At 45.7% G+C, this 22,647-nt stretch overlaps 1 protein-coding gene across 2 annotated transcripts in view; it reads right to left on the bottom strand.

Moving 5' to 3' along the window:
* Positions 1–743: 743 nt before the first annotated feature.
* The window catches only part of C14H6orf89 (chromosome 14 C6orf89 homolog), a 31,568-nt gene continuing 9,664 nt past the window's right edge, over positions 744–22,647 (bottom strand). For both annotated transcript variants that reach the window (XM_014605453.3, XM_014605454.3), the window contains exons 4-8: positions 10,067–10,221; positions 9,631–9,770; positions 8,165–8,279; positions 7,318–7,441; positions 744–6,361 (exon numbers count right to left, since the gene is read on the bottom strand). In XM_014605453.3, the coding sequence (XP_014460939.1) occupies positions 6,276–6,361; positions 7,318–7,441; positions 8,165–8,279; positions 9,631–9,770; positions 10,067–10,221 (620 nt within the window). In that variant the 3' untranslated portion in view covers positions 744–6,275. The remainder of the gene's footprint in view (positions 6,362–7,317; positions 7,442–8,164; positions 8,280–9,630; positions 9,771–10,066; positions 10,222–22,647) is intronic.

Genomic DNA, 22,647 nt, shown 5'->3' with positions numbered 1-22,647 from the left:
CATCTCTAGACGGCCGCAGGTTTGGCAGTGCTGTGTGTATGGCCCCAACTGCACGCCCCCAGCAAATGTCAACCTTGTGCAGAGCTAACAGCACGAAATAGCTGGTAATAGTCAAGTGTTCAGCAAAGTCACTCACAGCTGCTGGCAACCCTGAAGCTCTTTGAAGGCAGTTTCTCAACTCTGGGCCCCCGCCCACAATTGTTTTCTTTGGAACCTGTTTCTACAGCATAAAGACATTAAAAAAAACCGAGGGCCAACCCCTCCACCCATGTGCGGAGAAGCTTGCGTCCAGTCCAGCAGGCTCCGTTAGGTAACGGCATAAGGAATGTGGCTTTTGTTTGTTCAACCGCTCTGCTCCGCGGCAGCGACATACAGCCCATCTGCATTAACTAGGATAAACAACTTGGTTACATAACACGTTATACATTGGCACGTGGGGACATGTGTGAGCCTGACACAGCTTCAGTGCACAGGGGGAAGGTGGGTGGGGGACAAAAGACACAAGAAAAAACAGGGGAAGAGACAGAGTTGTCGGCCAAGTCTAATCTTTGCTTCGTGCCATTTTCAAAATGAAATTAAAGCACATTTTTGTTTTGGAGAGGACCTCAAAGGAGGGAACAAATGGAGAAAATAATCCCCAAACAAACAACCGAATCTGCGACACGGGTTTTCTTTAATGGGGGGGTGGGAGGGGGGGGGCGGGAGGAGGGAGTGCCTTAACATTTGTATTTCAGTGCAAAAAGTAAAAACATCTTTTTTTATTTGTACATACAAATCTGAGTTACTTACACTTTTTACAGCCCCCCCCAGCCAAGTATTTACAAAGTCTGCAATATATTAAATTATAACCATCCATAAAATTCTGCATTTGTTGCATATTTACATTAACAGCTACTCAAATTTACAGTGTACATAATTCAAAACAGTCTTAATGTATTTATATATATTTCTATAGATATCTATATCTACAGATATCCATCTATATAGATATCTATAGATAGATATATATATATAGATATAGCTATATATATAGGATTGTTTCCCCAGCACAGCCCTGAGCCTTTGTAATATGTTACAATTAACCATAATATCCCCTATTTCCCCCCCTACACAAAGATGATGCTAACAATACACTATCATTTGTTCTAGTCTCAAAAACAAAGGGAAAAGCCAGTTATCTCCCATGTTTGGCTTAGTATGACAGTTGATCTACACTATACAAGACCTATGGTCAGCAGCCCTGAAGAGCAAAGTAAGTACGTAGCTTTATGTAGAAAATATGTGAAGAGAAGAAAGTAGAAGCCTCTGAGAGGCTTATTTTCTGGTCATGGGTGCAAGGCTGCTGCAGCTGCTCCATACTTGTGGCCCGAATCTCCCTGCCTTCCACTGAATTACATGGAGCAGATGGCATTCAGCATGCTGCAAGGAGAGGCGTGATCCTGCAACCCCTCTTCACAGTGGCAGGCCACTCACTACAGCACTGCTTGTGAGAAATGGCTGTAGGATCCCCTTTGAACCCAATTTTCTCTTATCATTCACAGCCCTTTTCACTTGATTTTCTCTTCAGCTACTCCATGGCTTTGTCTTTGCTGGAAAAATAAGGAAAAAAAAGGCAGGGGAGGGGAGCAGAGTTTTTACCAGGGTATAATTGATGTGCATTAGGTGTCCTTGTACAATCAAGGCCCTGTAGCTTTGGCATCAAACTAGGAGAAGCCAACCAGATGAGGGAGCACAGCATTGACTGAACCTACCTAACTCCTATCAAAACTAGAGATGCCCCACCTGCCCTGGGGTTTCACAGCAGGGTCAATGTAAATTAGTTATCTCCCTACAAATCAGCAACCACCTGCCCCTTGGCTCCGCACCCTTATGGGCAATAAGACAGCTTAAGACCAAGTCAACCTTGCAGGTGTAGCCAATATCCCATCCCTGGTTCCTTGCTGGAGGGCGTCTGCTTTGCAACAGCTGCTGAGAAAGGGGCTAAGTGCAGTGAAAACTATGTGACCTAGTGGGCTCTTCCCCTGGAAAAACTCTCTGGGGTTTTGCAAAGCAAGTCCAAGACTGAGAGCTGTAAAACTGCCTGGGGGATTTCCATGTGTAAGCCCTATTAAAAATCAGCAGGACTTGGCAGCCCCAGTGCCCCGGGGGAAGCTGGAATATTTCCTGGTGTTGAAAGAATGGTAACAAGATTCCTTTTCTCCTGCCTTCTATGATCCTGAGTTCAGAAACCAGGGACGGAGGGATCATCAGTGTCTTCTGTTATCAGAAGTCGGCCTTAATCCAACCTCTGCAAGATGCTCCCTACTGACTCACCTGGAGCAGGTGATCTTCCCACACTGGCAAGCAAAATATTCTGTTACCCTGGGCCATTAGGGTAATGGGTTAGAGAGTCAGCTTTGTGCTTCAGCTGGTGGATTTTCACAGCAGGTCGCAAGTCCCTGGCATTTCAGTGATCACATGTCCAGCTCCGGGCTGGCACCGAAGCTGGGCAGAGAATTTCAGGGGGGGTGAATCTGCGCGGAAGGTGTTAACAGGCACCTTGAAGAAGCCAGTGAAGGAGAGACAACACAAGGAAACTTGGTGCACACAGAGATTGTCTCAAGACACTGGGAAGGGAACAGGGCCCACAAATACCCAGGTGATGTTTGAGGTGGTAGAAACACACAACAGAATATACAGCATCAATGAGCTGATCCAGCCACGTTCACTGCTAAGGTGGCTCTGTTACCCGAGAGGATGGCCATTCTGTTACAGCCTCCATTGATCCCTGGGAAGTGGCTGGCAGGGACAAGGTTTAAACATGTTTTCTGTCAGGTCCTAGGTCACAACCCAACCTGCCACAGCCTTTGGAAATGGCTTTCTTGGGCGGCTGTGTGAAGTTGTGACCTCAAAACACAAAATCAGCAGGGGAGAGAGGGACTGGACTTGCCTGCAGCCTTTCACCTCTCTAGCCTGGACAGCAGGGGTTGGCGGCAGGAGCTGACGTTTCACTTTGTCACACACAATCTCAGTCTCAGTATTATTTGACCAAGAGCTCAAACCCTGACAGCTAAGGCCGCATTAAAGATGTTATGCTGTTTGCCCAGCTGCTCAGGACAAGGGTAGGCTTGAAATCTGGCTACAGATCAGGGCTTGGCACTGGTTCACACAGCACCAAATCTGATTCTTAAGTGAGGGGGGGAAAAAAGATTAGTAGACTCAGGCCCTCCTGTTCTAGTTCAGCAGTTAATGCTGCCTTTAATTCCTTATAGCTCTCGGAAGAGGACAAGAAAAAAATACTTTGAGTTCAAAAACAAATGATGTAAGCTCCAGGGGGAGAGAGGCTGGGACGTATGCAGTGCAATCGCTCAGACACAGATCTGGAAACTCATGCAGAGCCCATAAATTGCACTTGGAAAGTGAATCTGCAATCAGGACAGATTTACCATCTTGTGTCCAACCAGCTGCAAATGCTCTGCTAGGACCTCTCTGCACTGGGGAGAAGCCATTGGCAGGAAAGCCCTTCTAGCAGGCACACACTGGCTTCAAAATCTACTTCTTGCTAGAGAGCCAGAAACCTGACTGTACTATAGATCAACTGATCTCCCCTCCTTCCAAAAAGCAGCCAGGGAGCTGCACTGATGTGGTCCACAAAACACAGCCATTTCAACCACAACTGAGAACTGTCTCTGCAACTTCCTGCAAGTTACATTCAAGGACACTTAGAAACAACATTATCACTAACCCACCCACACTCTTAACACCCAGTCCACTATATTCGCTGCATGCATCTCCCATTTAAAACTTTATATAAATGGGACTAGGCACAGAAAAGCCGAGCGACTGAGGTAACCTCGTTAGCCTCCGAGCTTGACTTGAGAAGCTGCCAAAGTAGAAGTAGCAAGTCACTAGTTCATGTTTCTAATGCCTGGTCCTGCTGTTATTAAAGTGCAGGGTAAAATTCCCATTAACTCAGTAGAATCCAGAGCTAAAGTGGGGCATCTATGGATACAACAATGCATATAAAATCATTAGGCTAAACCACACCAAAAACCGAAATACTGTAAGTTTTACTAACCTAACTCCAGGTGACACTTTGCTGCCAATTAAGTTGGCCCTTTACAGTGCATGAACATCCCCCTTTATGTTCTATTCTGCTTATGCTGCGTGTCTGTTTAGGGGCCAATCCTGCAAGCACAGACACACATTAGTCTCACCGGACTCAGTAGCAGTAACTCGAGTGATGCATATGCACAATGTCAGTAGGATCAAACCCTCAGACTGAATATTTTTTGGAGCTGTCTTTCTCCGTGCTGATTACTGAACAGGGATCAAAATGAGGCACTGAACCTGTCTCGGTCTTTTGATCATCATCGTGACAAATAATAAATACATGCACCCTTTGTTTCTCGCCTCTTGCTAAAAACCAGCAAGGGATGGAGAGAAATCTTCCTAGCCCGTTAGTTTAAACAGACCTAAAAATATTTACAAATGAAGAGTGTCTCGCTTCTCCTAACATGATTAACTTGCTTTCAAACGTAAACACCATAACTCCACGCATCCTGCATTAACGAGCATGAGTTTATGTCCTGAACCACAGCCCTGGACTCTGACTTCAGTCTGACACATCTGTAAGTGATCTTCCACAGCAGAAACACAGACCCAGAGGATCAGACTTGGGAGGAACCGCTGCACCAGCAGCCTGCACATGCTGAAACCGATCCTCTCTTAAGGCACTGGACAAAGGAGCGCACAAGCAACAGGAAACATGTAGAGGCAGCTTGGAAGGGACTCAGGAAAAATATCAACGGTCATTCTGGAGGGAAATGGAGCATTGAGGTACAGAAGAAGGCAATACAAAAACGACAAGGGAAGAAGGACCTTTCAGATAAAGCAAACCCTAAGAGGCTGCCCTCCTTCAAATCCTGCCTACACTTGCCAGGGAAATTGCATCAGCACTTCCCAAACAAGTGCAGTGTGATACCCAAGCAAAGTCTGTGATTAAGGCTTCCTTGGCCACTGTTAGACTGGAGCCAAATTTTCAAGAGAAGACTATAATGGCTTTAGGCAGCCATCTTAGGACACTTTAAAGGGGCTTGGCAGGAGGGTGACTTTTATTTATTTATTTATTTATTTTTTGGAGGATTTTGAGTTCCCAAGTTTGCGACTCAAAATCTCCCGTCACTGAACAGAGGGGTCAAAGCGAGACTGGACTCAGCAGAGGAACTAGCAGGAGAGCGGATCTGATGCAAAGACCTGGCAGGAGAACCTCATGCAGCACTTCCCTGCACCGAAGATGGGCTCCACCCAAAGCCGCCATACCCTCGGAGTCACAACTGCCCCATTCCTGCCAACCGTTCTGGACACAGGGAAAATATAGTGACCATTCACTGGATTCAGCCACTGCTGTTGGGGAAGATGCAGAAGAGCGTTCGCAGCCAGATAAGAGGAGTCAGTGGCTAGACAGATTCATTTGGCAGAGGAATGCTGCTGGGTGGCAGTCTCTGAACCCAGGCTGGAAGGCTTGTTTTGTTCCTGTGGCACAGAGCCCAAACTGGGTTGGGGGAGAGGGGGGTTACATTATTATCTTTCTGGAGCATGTAGTGATGCATGTTGTAAGGGGCAAAAAGCAGGGCAGGGTGGCACCTCAGAGACTGGCTCAGAGAGACTTGAACTTCTGGAGGCAACAATTTACTTGGTCAGATGTAGGCACTTGATGAAGTAGGCTGTCGCCTATGAAAGCTCATGTCTCTGAACCAAGGTGCCACCGGGACTTCAGGCTAGTATGGCTAACCACCTAAGTGTTACGAGGGGGAAAGCACATGACATTTTTCAGTAATTTGTTTCCGTGGCAAACCAACCCCCTTAGCAGGCCCCAAATTACCCCTTTGGGGTGAAGACTTTTATTCACAATTTTCTTCCAGTCTGCAGCTCCCTGTGAAATTTCAAAAGCACGATATTCACAAGTGACACAAGGCAAGTCTCGTCCTGAGAAACCCCCGTGCTTGCTCTCAGGGAAACGCCTGCAGTGCAAATCCATGGCTTACCTGAGGGTCAGATCATTTCAGCTCTAGTTTCTCCAAGGCATCTCTGAGAAAAGGCAAACACTACCTCGGAAGTCAGGAATACAGTTATTTTAAGTGCAAGGTCCCCTGCGTTGTAAATGTGTAGGGTTGGCAAACCTGCCTTCTCTGACATTTCAGCTGCACCAGCCTTAGCGTGTTTATACACAGTCTCTTTGTCCCCAGCACTGCAATGTCCCTGCAATGAAGCAAGCTTCATTACCCCCGCAGTTCTTAGCTAGCGGATCCATCGCAAACCACAACAGGTTCTGCTCCTTTGGAGTGAAAGCTCAGTGTCCAGTGCTCCTCGCTAGCATAGCCTTCAGGAAACACAAAGGAGAGGCGGTCTTAGACAGACTAGACATAGTTTATGCACAAATGTGATGGACGTGGGTCTAGGACAGAGTAGGATCAGGGCCCCTGGTTTAAAACTCCTTCCCAAAGGCACCTTCTTCAGGCTGTAGCACCACAGCAGGGCACTGATCAGCAATGACTCAAGGAGCCACTTAATGACAAGTGCCATTACCAGCAGCACTTTGCCCATGCTTGTATAGTTTCCACTCCAAGCACTGATGGACCCTGACCCGGTCAGACAAATGCTGAGACAACAGCCATTTGGTGAACACAGATAAGAAGTTCCTTTGTGCTCAGGACCTCAAATGATCCTGGGAACTTAGAGGGGATTTTAAAAAAGAGGAAAGGATCGGGCCACTGGCCTTGTTTACACACGCTTTCCTCCTCCACCAGAAGACAGCCACCACTGCCAGGCTGCTGAAGCACGTGCCTATCCAATCATTTTGGGTGGTCCCCATGCAGCTTCTCAACAGCTGTTCTGCCAGACTGCCAACTACATTCTGGGAAGGCACCAGTGGCTGACGGGACTGTGGCAGCCAGAAGATGGTTGAGGGAGTGTCCCTATGCACCTTCAGCCAGCTGTTTTACTTCACTCAGTAGGGCTGGAGTAACTCTGTTGGCAACCGGAGGGCTTTGCCGACGCAGAGGACACTTGGGTGTGGACACACTCAACGCTGTGCTGGCAGAACTCCAATGCAGACCAGACCTTAGACACAAAGCTGCATGTGCTATCATTAGGAGTCACATGGCTTATGCTCCACAGGGGCTGGGGTTTAATTCTTCTCTTTTGCTATGTGGAAGTGTTGCCTAGTATGTAGGAGCAATTATTTGGTGCTAGAAGCTGATGCTCACTCCTTTCGGAGGTAGTGGGAGTAAGATTGAGCTGGGACAAGGGGTCTGGAGCTGCAGCACTGATACTCACCAAAATCTCCAGCTTCTAGCTCCACCTTCAGTGTCTTGCAGTGTTCTCTGCACTTGTCAGAAGGCATGATGCTCAAGGTCAACTGGCCATTTCCAACAGCAAACACACTGTGCAGTCTGTGGGTCTGCAACACAAGGGAGAGGGAGACATGGGGAGCACTGGTCAGAATTCCTCCCTGTCCTCAAAGAGCCAGAATCCAGCTGCAATCTTCTGCAAGGCTGATGTGGGCAGGTGGCTGCTGCACAGACAACTACTACTTATGGGTTTAGCAAAACAAAAGCACATCAAAGCCCTCATTGCACTGTGCATCCGCTCCTTCACTCACTATTTCTCCAAACTCCAACATCCCAACAGATAAAAAATGAGAAGGGGAGATAACATGGGACTCCAAGGGAAGAGAAGACAGAAAACAAATGGGCAGACAGTGGGACACAATCGAGAATTCCTTTCCCCCAACCTATCACCCAAAATGGGTATGAGCAGTTGTGCCAAACCAGCATCACAATCTTCCTCAGTAGAAGCTGAGCCTTCTCCCCATTGTTCAGATAAGAAAACCGAGGCCTTCAAGGTCCTACAGCAAGTTGGGGACAGAAACAGGGACAAAACTTTGGTATCCCCACTTGCGTTTCCCAACTTAAACAGTTGGATGGAGCGTCTGCTGCCAACTGCACTACAGGGGAATGACATCGGCTCTGTGCTGAACATATAAGTACAAGGCCTGACTCTCCTCATGGCTTAGGTGATACACAAGGATCCCTTGAGGAGTCCCTGCCAGACCTACAGCCCATGCAGACAGTGTGCCAAGCACACACATAAGAGGAAAGCATTGTTGCAATGGATTTCTCACCTTATTCTGTAACTCTGGATGGTGGATGAGAAAGCAGCTTTCTAGGGAGACTGCCTGGAGGAAGGGCAGCAGGGAGAAGGCAGGAAAGAGTTCCTGGAGAATCTGAGTTTTGTTCCTGGAAAACATTTTAAAGGCTAACATTACTGTAATAGCAAGCACTTACAAGGCTGCATCCTGTGACGGTGTGCTTTACAGACATTCATTCTCCACACCACTGTGGGCTTGGCAGATGCATATTGATAGCCCCACCTTAGGCAAGAAAATTGGGGCTCAGGCAGGTTAAGTAACTTCTTCATGTGGAGTCATTGTCAGAGCTGGATTAGAACCCAAGGCTCCCTGGCTTCTAGCCCTGTGCACTGGTCTCATCCCTCACTGATGGAGCAAGGCACCTTCAAACGGGGGGTAGAACATGATCATTTGGGAACAAAGGGTTTGTTCCTCACTGGAGAGATCTAAAGAGTACCTCTTTCTCTCCTTTCCCTTTGCATTCTACATCATTAATCAAACAAAGTCATTACAAAAAAATGTGGAGGTGGCATTTTGTATGACACTAACTGAAACCACATGGATAATGTGCAGAGCATCCAAGCCTATTCATGAGGCCAGAAAATACAGGATAGAGTTAGGGTGAGGCATGTCATTTTTAAATTGCTGCCTGATGGGATGACAGTGTTAATACATCTGTGTCAATATACAGATCATCCACCTGCCATTACTGATGACTGTTAGTGAATGCTGCGTCTTTCACTTAAAGAGCCCTGCTTAACCACTGACCAACATACAGAATCCATTGTACCCCTGCTGAGCTTCACCACACTCCTTTGCTCACACCTGCCCTTTTTGAGAAAAGCAGCTTTAAGTATGGCTCCAACCACTCACATAAGTGCCAGGGGGACTCATACAAAATAGACTGGCCCCACAGTGACAGGCAGAATGGAAAGATTTAACACAGTGTTGCTCTGTGCAGACTGGGACCTTACAGGGCTTTCAAACTGTGCCAAAGCCTTAGACATACTAAGAGTTTTAGCACAGATCAAAGAAGGGTCAGCCCCCTTCTATACTTCAAGATCAAACAGTTTCAACTGAAAAAAATGGGGTCCTTTCAAATCTGCTTCTTCCAATTGAGACCAGATGGTCCAAAGAAAGCCCAAGAAGTCATACAAGAATGCCTTGACCTTTAATATGAAGAACAGCCCACACAGACTACAGAGACCCACATGCAATTCTCCATCTTGAGCAGAACAACTGTCCACTTAGATCAAACTAAAGCATTACACATCAGTGCCAATGGTCTCCACAGACTACACCTCTGCTAGGAAGAAGGGAGGTTGCAACCGTCTCTCCTTTCTTCTCCCATCAGATGGAGCTCTCCGGCCCAGGGTAATCATCTGAACTGACCAAAGGCTGGGCCCTCCTGGGGTAAAGTGGTATACAACTTCCAGCACTCCAGTTTGCCTTGAACTCACCGAGGGAAGGCAAAAGGGAACTCATCTCTTGGATGGCAGCTCCACAGGTCGGCTGCATTTTCTTCTATTGTAACCTCTGCCAATTCTGGGTACTGGGACTGAAAATGCTTCAGGTCTTCATATGACAGATACTGCCTTGTCTTAAACAAACATAAGAAAAAGATTAAGGGCATGCACCTGGGCTATTTTCTCTCCCATTTCCACCCCTTCAAGAATACTGGCAGCTATACAGACTGTTATGATTAACAGTGAGGGTTATCAACCACTGAAACAGTTTACCTAGGGACTGAATGCCTTCCTAAAACATATGCTCTAGCTCAAACAGAAGTTATGAATTTGAAGAAGTTACTAAGCAGGTTTTTCTGCCTGGTGCTATGCAGGATTTCAGATCAGAGAATCATAACAGTCCCTTCCAGCCTTAAAATACATGCTTTACCTTGATTAGGAGAGGCTGACACTTGTGGAGTTTCTCTGGTAACTGTCCCAGGTCATTCATTATCTGGAGATTGTCTACAGCAGAACAGCAAATGCAGTCAGGAGGAACTTTAGAGCCATTGTGTCTGCAAGCGAGTCCCCACCAGTCATGGCACTCTATGAAGATTAAGAAAAAAAAAAAGGAACAAGGTTTGTATTATGAGGAGCAAAATGGAAAGATACAAGATTTCAGATCACAACCTCACCACCTCCCAGCCCAATATGGTGAGGATTACCAATGTCTTCCAAAGTTTATTTCCTATTAACAAGGAATCATCAGGCAAGCTGTGTTAGGGTAACTCATGTAGCTCTTACTGGCATCTTCTTCCTTGGGCATTATGTAAGGAAAAGGGGTGAAGATTTTGGAGGCAGAATCTTGGAAGGAAATTACTCTTTGTCAATAAATGTTGGAGGGTAGAGTATGCCCCTGCCGGATGGCAGTACTTGGAAGCTAGGGGAAATGTCAGTGACCACTTACTGTGCAACTAACCTGAAATAAATACACATACTATGGAGCAATTCAAATATTTAACTTAGGAGCCATCTAGATTTATGGAAGGAAGTTGACAGTTAAAAATAGTTTCTTTTCAACTGTCCTTCCCACTGTCATTAACTCCACCTGTGAATTATTAAAGTTAATTTCCTTTTTACCCCTTAACTCTATCTCTGCTTCCTGTCCACCATTCACCATAGGCAGGTTTCCTTTGTACCCTGAGCTAGGTTCTTGCATGTGGTAGCACTGGTGGGTTGGGGCATCAGATACTTCAGGGGAATGGTTTGGATTTGCACAAGAAACTTGGTGAAATACAAACTTTGAAATCGTCAACATTTCTGCCTGATTCTGGGAATGTTTTGTGCCTATAGTCTGTTCCTGAGCAGTGAGCAGATCCTTTAGTGGAACGAGGTAAGAGTTAAAAGGGGTTTCTGTAGAGCTTTGAATCATCAGACAAAGAGTAGTTAATGATTAATGCCAGGCTGGCTCCAATGCTCAGAGGCCAACAGGAGTCCACCCACCAGCTATAAGTTGCAGGAGCAGGATCTAACCTCATAACAGCCACCCAAACCTGAGCCTTATGGCCCTATGGAGTCCCAGTGATGTCAACAGCACCGCACATGGGTGCCTGGGTTTGCCCACCCAGATCAGATGCCAGGACTGAATTAAAGCAAAGCAAAACCCACACAGGGCCCCCAGAGCCTGCTCCCATGTAACAGTCCCTAGGAGAGGGTACTAGCACACTAAAGTGGAGCAGCTCACATCTGAGGGTTATTTCCAGCTCTTTACCACACTTAGGGCTTGCCCTCGCAAGCCGGTTATTTTGTACTAAATCAAGTTTCCTCAAGATAAAAGATCTGCATACTCAGAATACACTTCCTTACCAGAAAGATGGATGTGGGCTACATTCATAACAAACTTTCAAGATTTTTTTTCTGTGTCCACGAAGGCAAGAAACATGGTTTTAAATGAAAGTCGAGAAGCTGATCTTCTCCTCTGTTGCCAGGAGCCAAAAGCTCAATGTATGGGCACATAGGATCTGTGTCTTCCTCTGAACCTGGAATCACAGCCTTTAGCTCGCAGTTCGCAAAGCTATCTAGGGGAACTTAAGGGCTAGGAATTAGGCATCTAAGTTCTTTAGGTAGCTTTGCAAATCATAGCCTGAACTCCAAAATGCTAATGTATACCTAAGTCATTATGTATAATGAGTTATACCAAACAGGCATCATGCAACAGGAAAGCGGTTTATTTTCCTTACTCCCCAACAGATGGGGAACACCACTGTAGAGGATTATGGTTCACTGATTGATGATCACGGTGGGAGGGGGCGTGTGTGTGTCCTTCCACATCCTGTTCAATTCCTATTTGCACAATGACTTGCAAAGCTTGGTTTCAGGTACTACTGTTGGGATTCAAACTAAAGAGGACCAGGATATCATTCCTGTTCCTTGTGAGAAAAACACAAATAAATAAAAGTGCTGTTTAAAAAAAAAAAAAAGATATCAACTGTAACATTTTTATTCCAAGCAAAAGGTCAATTCCACCCCAAGCACCCGAACAGTTTTTCAACAGCTTTAAGAAACTGCTGTGCTGTGCTTTTCCCATCCTCCCCACTCACGAGAGAGCAAAAAAGAAAATCTTTGTTTCAGCCCCTGTAAGGAGTTGGAATTTGCAAAAAAACGAGCAAACCCCCCCAGCTAGTCAGTGATGGGAAACAAAAGCCTGAAAGATCTCACCAGACTAACCCGAGATAACATTAATTCAGCAAGAAAACATATCCTAAGACTAAACAGTGGTAATTCACAATCAAGAGAGGGACACCAAGATGATCATTTCTTGTGAAATTCTCCGAACGTAGGTCTTGAAATTTTATACAGCGACCGGTGAAGCTGCCTGATACCCGGCCCTACAGGCCAGGGCCCAAGTTCTCTTTTGAACTAGTGCGAGATGCCTGCATTTTCAAAATCGCTTGATTCAGGAGGTTATTTATTTTCACTGTGAATAACCCATCCAAAGAGCATTCGAGAAGCATTATAAATGCGGCATGAGGGGCTGGGGGAGTTTTAATTAATCTTTTAGATTTATTGTGGAGGGTGTTAGCCTGCATATCAGAACGTGTGTGACTGGCATGAAAAGTGCGACGGGAGAGGAAGGCTGGGCCTCTGTGTGGAGGGAGGGAGAGATGGAGGGAGAATGGATTGTGTGTAGAAGGGAGGATGATGTACGTACAAGAGCACACCGGGGACTGGAGCAGGCGCTTTGCAGAGTATTTCTTTCCTCCTTTTTGATTACACCCCTACATTCCTTTTACATTATCACCCTGCCCAGACACCCTGGGGGACTATTTGGGCTTGCAGTGTAGCATGCTGCATGTGTGATCAGTTTGTAGATTTAGGAGGATAAGCTTTCAGAGCAACACGGCCGTTACTACTACGCTACATCCATTTGTATTAAAATGTAATGCTATGGGCACGGGCATAATTCATTGTGTGTTATAATTCATGTGTGTACACACATCATAATTCATGCGTGTACAAACACACATTACATTTTGGGGTGCTGGTTTGGTTGTAACTAGCTTCCCCCAGCACTGTGTTCACACGGCCTTCTTTTCATAGAATGGCAACCAGCGTGCCATGACCACCACCTATCACGGTATGTACATCAGGCCCCTGGGTCCATGACTTAACTCCAAGATCCTATTGTAGGACAGACAAATATATGGGCATTTCCCTTTAAATGCTTCAATGATTAGTGTAAGGGATTTGGGCCATAATTTCCACTATGCGGAACAAATATTTTTCCTGTTATGATCAGCTTAAAATGACTGCCCCTCCCTTTTGACCTTTTCACAATCTCCAATCTGCCCTTTTGCTAGTACAAACAACTGCCTTTAAACCCATAGGTGCACCTGAGTGGGCAAAGTGTCAAGCGCTGGTTTGTAGACAGCTGGATTGGAAACTAGAAAAGGGAGTTAATAGGCTTTGGCTCTGCTGTTGCTGTCACAGAATCATACAGAAGTAGGGCTGGAAGGGACTTTCAGGGGTCATCTAGTCCAACTCCCTGCCTGACACAAGATCATCCCTATCCAAACCATCCTATAGAAATCTGGAATATGTAAAACTATCATCAAACCTGACACAATGCAAGATGTAATACCCTAACCAGCCACAGGTAAAGCAGGGGAACAGTTAGATCTGAATGTCAAGCTCTGCCCCTGTCCTGAGCCAACAAAGCTAGTGGGAGCCTGCGCACACCAACCTGACAGAAAGAGCAGGATCTCCCTCATCAAGACATCCTATTCAGCAAAGGCCCCATGCTGAGGGCTAGCATCGATTAGCAAGAGCAGGCGGTGATGCTCAAGGTAAGCCAGCCAGCACAGGACCCCTTGCAAAGCACCTGTTCTCCCCCAAGACTTGGAGAGATACAGACAACCCTCATTTTCCAATATACTGCTGAAAATGTGTGTGAAGTGGAACTAGCTCATTATACCCCAGATGCTTAAGTGCTGAAGAATTTCAATATTTTAGGTGCATAAAATGTTAAAAGGCTGACGCACTTCACTGGCTGACCTCTATGCCAACTTCCCTCAAAGAGCTTCTATGAAACGCGCAAGGTTCTTGGCAGCAAGACTCAGGGGATAGACAGACAGATAATGTTTATGGTGTAATCAATGTTATTCCAGTATAAGGAATGGACAGATCACACCAACCCCTAAATCAGGGTTAGGCTATTCAATACAGTAGAGAATTACCCCTGAAATAGTTACAAGTGTCCATCTCATTTGATGAAAGCAAACAGGAAATTACAGACTTCCTCCCCACCTATTAGCAAGGTACAGTAATAGCTGCCTGCCTATCCCAGGGTAACTGCAAGTCTATCCATTCCTGAGCTCCATATAATTTACTCCAGTAGATAAAACAGTATACATTATACCAGGGTACAGGGATCTCCATCCCCACACCCTGCCAACAATACTAGTGACCGTTTTCTATATGGACTCCCGGATGACTCCACTGCCCAGGAAAACCTGTTTCAGAGTTGATGGAAAGATTCCCAGAGACTGCAATGAGCTTTGCATCACATCCTGGCTTTCTGAAGTCACTGAAAGTTTCCTTTAGGGCTAAGACATCAGGTAGGCTTAACTGTGAAAACTTAAAGAAAATCCTCCCAACCTGGTATACGTTTCCTGCCTCTTCTCCCTGAATAGGGTTGGAGTGGTGTTGGAGTGGTCAAGGAAATGTGCAAGCAGCAAGAAGTTTTTGGGAATAGATTTTATTGGACCAACTGTATAGTTGGGAGAGATGTTAGATGAGCTTTTGGACACAAAGGCCGCGTCCAGACATTTGGTTCCTTGGGGACAAGTAGCAGCGGTGCATCATGCGCCGCAGCTACATGCCCCCGGAGAATGCCTGTGCCATGTGCATTTTTGGTACATGGCAAATTATCTTGAGGGCAGATGGGGAGGCTAGGGCCAGTACTGGCCTGGCCCCACCAGCCTTAACTGGGGCTCTGGGGGCTTCTCACGGCTGCAGCAACAGCGATCCTGCTGGGCAGAGCCTGGCTGGTAGCCGCAGTGCGGCTCTGAGCAGCCTGGCTCTGTTCAGCAGCGCACACTGCCCATGTGCTGCTCTGTTGGTTTTTTCCCTATTGATTTTTTTTTGATCCCTGGATATTTACCCATACCCAAGGAAGAATACTGTGTACCTAAAAGCTTGTCAAACATCTCTCCCAACTATACAGTTGGTCCAATAAAATATATAATCAAAAACCCTTTGCCTCTCTCCCTCTGAAGAAGTCCTAGGGAGACTAGATCATCTTCACCAGTAACAGTGTTCCCAAGTGCACTTGAGGAGCAGTACTGGGAATACTGGAGTCAACAGGGAGATTTGCTGACATCACTGAGCTTTAGATCAGACTTTTAAAGGACTCTTTAGTGCCCTAGGCAGAGGTGCTCCATTTCCCCAATTAGGATGATCAGTCTGACTGCAAATGTTTCCACTAACCGCCACCCAATGTTGCCTTTTATTTTTATATCCACAGGATATTTAACGCATTGTCAAACAGCACCGGAACAGTTCTCATCTGGGCGGATCAGCAGATTAACTACAGAGATCTGAGTCTGGACTGAGCGTGACTAATTTTACCCCAAGACAATTCAAAGGTGAAATCAGATTCAAGGCAGAACTTACAGGCACAGCAGTGACTCATCTAGCCTGCAGCCCCAATAGTCGAATAAGAATTTATAGATTTTTAGGAGCAAATGAGATGGAGAAGAAGAAATCACTTATGTTTAATGCCTGTGTAGAGGTGCACATCTGTTTAAATTACAGCCCCTTAAAGAGAACCCTGGACAAGGGGGAATATTTCAAGCAGTCTTTAATAAATACCTTGAGGTTACTACTAACTCTTATTCACATTTTCAGTCCCTTTTCATACTGGGCTTTTCACTGAAGTCAGTGGAAACGTTTCTTAAGAAAGGGATAGAAGTTCTGGCCAGAAACTTCAAAGGCCGGAAGACCATTGTGGTCATGCCATTTGACACCTCAAGTAATGCCTGCCAGAATTTCAGTTGTAACTCTTGCAGCGATTCTAAAAAACTCATTGTAGGTCTGAAGCAGATCTTTTAATAAGACACCCAATCAATCAGCATGCTGCAGAACTACGTTGACGCTGACCACTAGGGCAGACCCTGAAGCTGTCCTCAAGCCTCCATACACTGACCAACTATATTCTGAAGCCCAGCGCTCGACCCTTGGTCTACCCCAACCTGGGGAGCTGTCCCATACCTCTGCATGCTGAGTCCTGCACTTCTGCACCCCTTTCCGTAGCAATTAGCAGGGTATACACATATTGCAGGGCTCGAGCACAGGAAGTATGCTAGCAGCAACCCCATGATTTTTCCTTCTTGCCTTCCAGCCCATCAGCACCTCTCCTCCCCTCTCTATTGCATGGATATGGTCATGCAGTATTTAATCCCATTAACACCTTATTTTCCTCAAGGTTCACCCAGGTGGGAGTTGAGTGCCAACCCTAACAACCACCACAAAAAACGTGGCTTGATGCACTGCCAATAAGCTAACACACATCTGAGTAAACATGTAGAAAGATCACACCAAAATTCAGGCCTCTGGCCACTTCTCTCTCTCATACACACACAGACCCCACCATTGCAGTGCTATTTCTCAGAGCCTGGCAAAACTGCTATGGTTTAGTGCAAGAGTGCTTAACCCGTCCCACAGAGCCATGCCATCCAGCCCCATTATCCGAAAATTTGGTGACAGGGGAGCAGTGGCAGCATTAATTGCCACTCTCCTGCTGCCAAACAGTCAAAGTCTTTTATGATCAGGCTGCTTTATCTGGGGCAGGCTACTAAGTTAAACAACAGCTTCATTAAGTCAGCTGAAGACCTCGTCTTGGTGTTGCTAGGCACCCCACTTCTGGGCCAAGACTAAGCAAGGCTGAACAAAAAAAACGTCTCTTGGTTCCTTTAACCAGCCCCGACAGCACTCGATTGCATTTGGCTTCTGTTTGACAGACATTGTAGTCTCATCTTCCATCTGCTGTTGCTTCCGAGACGGGACCAAGCAACTGCCATGTTAGATGGCTGTGATTATTCCTACCCCCGAGTAGCTCGCTTACTTTTTATTACTATTTGTTATTGGTGTTTTTATCGTGCTGTCTCTTCACCTGATGCAAAACAGGATGTGGCTTGCCCACAAAGTGCTTTGGGATCCAGCTGGATGTAAATGAGCTATAAAAAAAAAGGTAAGAAAGAAAAAAGTCCAGGAATCTCCCAGTGCTTTGTAGACATTAATTAACAAATGTAGGCTTGGAGATAGAAAAAGTTCTCATTCCTGAAAACTAAAACCATTGAGCTGAAGCAACATGTTCAAAATCACCCATGATATGGGCAGGACTGTGGCCAGAAATCACATCTTTTGAAACACTGTCTTGTGTCCCTCTACAAGGGCCAGCATTTTTCCCTCGGTAAAAACACCTGCATTGCAATTACTGTTTTTCCTCAATCAGGCTAGTAAGCACCTTATTCATGTATAACATCATCTCAAAACAAGAATATGTAATATGTTGCTGTTCGAGACTTTGGATGAGTTCGCAGCAGTCCATAAACACTGCTGTGAATGTGCTGGTAGCAGTATTTTTATTTTGGTGGTGCCAATCAAGGACCAGGATCCTGTTGTGCTGGTCACTGTACAGACGCACAGAACAGATGGTCCTCACCCTAATACTCACAATCCTCTCCCCTCTCTCTCATCCACTACCCCTACTGTTTGGGGTAAGCGGGACTTATTTAACCTTGAAGGAAGAAGCATCTTCAAAGCTGTTTTCATAGCATTAACCATGGGGAAACTGCTTGTCATGGGCAGACTTCACTGCTATGAGCCATTGCCAACTTGCACATTTCAGTAATAGGGAATGGCTGCTCAAGTAACTGCAGTGTGATTTTCACTTTTAGAGAGAGAATGGATAATCATTCTGATCCAACTAAAAGTGGAGAAATAAAGTCTCTGACTTAACATGAATAGTGAAATCATTATTCAAATTAAGAAACGACCCTAATACCCTGAGTAAATCTACACCGACTGATCCGCTGACAGGTGGGGATCTGGTTGGCTGGAAGACCTTTCACAAAATCCAGTCCAACCGGCACCTACAATTATAAGCAGATGCCCTCCAAGGTGAGCAGCACAATTCTGGTTCCCAACACAAACAGGATTCCACCAGCGGCCGCTTCTGCTACATCCAGGGATCCCAAAACATGCGTTAAGCTTAATATCCTCAAGAGGTGGGTGTTATTTATAGGTGTGGCACATCTGTGGCTTTGTATGAAAACCTTAGGCAATGAACGCACAAACTGCTGGCTCTGAAGGAGAAGGGAAAATATATAAATATATATAAACTGGAGTCTTCAAAATGCAAAAAACAAAGATAGTTTTCTGCATTCCAGGTTCCCACAATTATCTGGAGCTAGTTTACTGTCAGCAATTTCAAATAAACAAACCGCTGCCTGAATGTGAGCCAAAGCAAAGCTGTAAAGCTGTGTATAAAACCCAATCTACACCACCCTTCCCTGCTAAGCCAGACTGACTTTTTTGTCTTTAAATGAGCCAACATGTGTGTCTGTTATTAGGTCTCAGGTTATACTGAGCAAGGGTTGTTTACAGTGAAGTTCAGATCAACTGGCAGCTGCAACAGGATTCAGAGGGGACCTTGTGCGCAGCCCTATGGTTCCTGCTAATCTCATCTAATCACTTATCTTCCTGTTATGGAGCAGCAAAGAAAAAGGGTCCCTATGCAGCAGACACTTTTTGCTGGGGGTCAAAAGGAAAATCATCACTGTCTCTCTCACCAAGTTGTGGGAGATGGTAGAGAGGAAGGACAATCCGGGGGGTAGAACAAGACAGTCCGGAGGCCTGGGCCAAGGGAGACCTGGGTTCAAGTCCTGATTCACTTCAGATATGTAGGCAAGTGAACTGAAACTGTATTTCTCAATCAAAGGGCTGCAGAAGTGCCTGAGAGGGTAGGAGGAAGAGAAGGGCTCAGTCAACCTGCTCTCTCACCCTGGGACATTCCCGCAGCACCAGGGAACAGGCTGTCGCTCCACAACACTAACTCCTTATGCAAGTATTGCTCCTCCTCCTAATCTGGGCAGAATCCTCTTCACATCTGACACACCAAAAACAAGATTAGGAGGTTATTTTACCATGGTAGCAGCGATGCAGGGCTTCCCCTTTATTTCAAGGGAGGGTGCTTTACCATCACATGACGCATAGATACAAGATCTGTTAAAAGGAGTGGCTGGTGAACTTGCTGATAAGCAAGTAAAACTAGCCTCCCCATTACTTTGAGCAGAGATAATAACCCTTGAGATTTTCAATAGCAATTTGGGTTGGAAATAACATAAGACGAGAAAAAATCCTGAGGCTTAGAATTTGGAACAGAAAAAAAAAAAAAAAAAGAAAACACTCTTTGGCTGTGTCAAAATAATTCAGGAAAAAACCTGATGGTTCTTAAGGGAAACAGAGAGGGTTGGAAATAAGCACTGCACTTTACATTTTAGTGTCTGATCAAAATGTAAAGCAGGGAATAAATGCCCAGACATAAAGCTGTCATGGCAAACTGGGTGGCTTTGGAGACAGAATGCAGGCAATGGACTCTCACCCTTTCAGTTTACTAGTTCAAATCCAGCCTTGGCAAGATGTGATGGAAAGCTTGTAACACATGGACAGTGCCTGGAGCTCAACGTGAAGTGAGTTCCCAGGGTCTCAGCTCATCTCTCAGGGGTCCATGTCATTAAAATGTTGACCCTAACTAACCCTCTCATTGGCAACCTCAGTAGAGAGACCAAGGACTGAGTAGGCCATGGATGAGGAGCTATCCAATTCCCCCTGGGAGTGTTCCCTCCAGGGCAGACATGAGGCTAGTGTGCAGAAAGCAGGTATTGCCATCGCCTGTTCTACATTTCTTTACTGGCAGGAGTTAAACTATTCAGGGCTGTCAGTCTGCTACTTAAATTCACATTTAAAGAATAGAAATACCAGAAATATGCATATATTTTGATGGGAATAGAGGAAAGGACCCAAAGGAGAACCAGCTGGTCAGTCTGTCTAGCTACTTGATATCATATTCTTCACAGTGATGTTGGGGCCAATAAGTCCCTGTGCAAAGCAGCTTTCTATTCAGAGTACATACATGGCCCCGGCAGAATCTAACTACTCCACAGCCTAAACCACATTTATCCTCATAACACCCTTGCAAAACAGAGCAGTGCTCTTCAATACGAGAAGACAGTTTAAGAAACCTGCCCAAGGTGACACAAGAAACCTATTACAAAGCAAGGATCATAAGGCAGTCCAGGTCTGGTCCAGCACCCTACCTACCTACAATCTTTCCCCTTTGAAACGAGCTAACCCCCCTCACTCACCATGTAAGCATCTGCCCTTTACCCTAAATGATTTTTTTCCACATTATTTTGTCTCAATACAGGTAAGAAAACAATCCAGGCCCAAGAGATGTCCTGTCAAGCTCCTGAGAATATGTGCTACATAGGGGTCCTGAGCCAAGTCTACCCAACTGATCCAGCCATCTTGTGCTGGGCAGACTTCTCCTTTGCTTCATGGGAAGTGCAACGTGACCAAGGGCCGGTGCTCGCTCGCACAAATGCTGTGTAAACCCGTTGGCTCAATTAGAGAAAATGCAAAACACATTTCTGCAGAACTTTTACCCAACCAACGGGACTTCAGCTGCCAACATTGGGAAAACATCTTCGAGTAAGGCAGACAGATGTAAATTAAGGAGGGTGAGGACATGACTTGGGACTTGAGGGTATGGGGTGGGGAGGAAAGGGTACACATGAAAAGGAAACTTAAATTTGCATCCAGCCCTGCAAACAACCCATCAGGCACAGCTGCTCCTACTGTGAAGAGCAACATCAACTCCAGCAGCATAGTAAACACAGCAGTACTTCCCTAACCTTTAATTTCAATATAGAGGTCACCCATGATGGTGCCTGTGAGGATGGTAGGGTCTACATGTGTCTACCAAAAATGAGACTGAGTGCACAGACACATGACACTATTACTAAGAGTAATTTACCACCGGCTTTACTCTGTAATAAACTTACTCGATGGTAATGAGCAGACACATGACCAGCTCACCCAACCCAGCTGCTTGATCGCTGGGTAGCAGAATAGGTTTGCACTGAGCAAACAGTTGCCCACCAAGGTGAGGGTGACTAGGGATGCAGACACCCGACTAGTATAGAAATGAAGTTTACATTGGTGCATAGTCAGCCCTTGCTTTCTGAAGGCAACTTTACCATGGAGTGACTCACGGTGGTGTAAAGCTGTGCCTCGTAAGTCTGCCCTGTTTTTAACCTAAAGTTAAATTAATCCAAAGTAAACATGTCGTGTCCGTGCAGGAGACAGTCATGCCTGCCTTCAATCAGTGAAGGATTACTTTCAGCCATCAGCATGTGGGATTTGAATCCGTGTCCAGGCAAGAAGGGCTCTGCATGTCATTAGCAGTCTTCTCGGAAATGAACTCATTCTACCCAGTTTTACATTAAAGAAGGAAGCTGGCTTTGCAGAACTGGGCCCTTGTTTGGTATTTTGGTCTGTTTCTCTCTCTCTCTTGCTTTCAACAATTTTTTTTTTTTTGCTGTCTCTCCATATAACTTCTCCTTTTATACCACTCCGCAGCAAACCCCTTATTTTTGCCTTTAAGACAATCACAATTTACACAGTCACAGAAACAAGTGGCACAACAAACTCAGCACTATGACTGCTTGCAGGATACAGGATGATAAAGCTGGAACAGTGAGAACATGATGTTTGTCATCAGGACATGCTGCAAGTTTAACCTGTAAGACTTCCAACAGCCTCCCAAACCAGAAAACTGGCAGGGAAAAGAACCACTGGCTTATCTGTTGCACCACCAAATTATTATTTCAGTAGCCCAAAGGTGTCAAACACATCCCCACAGCCTACTGCCCCAGCACTGCCAGAGCATATGGTCATTTGGTCTGAGACCACCAGTCCTGCTGCTACTGTTACTGGCCCCACAGATTCAGCACGGGGTATGGGATGAGTTTGATAGCCCTGGAATAGCACCTAGAGGTCCTAATGAAGAGGTCCACTGTAGCAGGCAGTGGACACACCCATACTAAGAAACATTGCAACAAAGAGCCTGCAAGCAAAAAAGACAAGATAGGCAAAAGGTGGAGATGATTATCTGCAGTTTGAGACAGGGGAACTTGGCCCACAGGAATAAGTGCTTTGCCTGAGATAACACAAGAAAACTATGGCACAGCCTGCAGCCAAACCCAGATCCCTTCACCCCACCAAAGCCTACTCCAGTGCATAAAATACTGAACCTTCCTTCCTCCTTTGCCAGTGCAAAGCCTTCATAGTTTATGTCCTAGTATGTCAACAAGTCAAGTGATAAATGTTAAGGGAAACTACTTCCTGTGCTGGGTGATCCCTCAGTTTGACAGCTCTCATGGCATTTCCTCATATGTAGCTTGTATC

This window comes from Alligator mississippiensis, chromosome 14, assembly GCF_030867095.1.
Source record: "Alligator mississippiensis isolate rAllMis1 chromosome 14, rAllMis1, whole genome shotgun sequence".
Lineage (NCBI taxonomy): Eukaryota > Metazoa > Chordata > Crocodylia > Alligatoridae > Alligator > Alligator mississippiensis.
The sequence above is the reverse complement of the archived record's forward strand: the minus strand, read 5'-3'. Positions and strand labels throughout refer to the sequence as shown.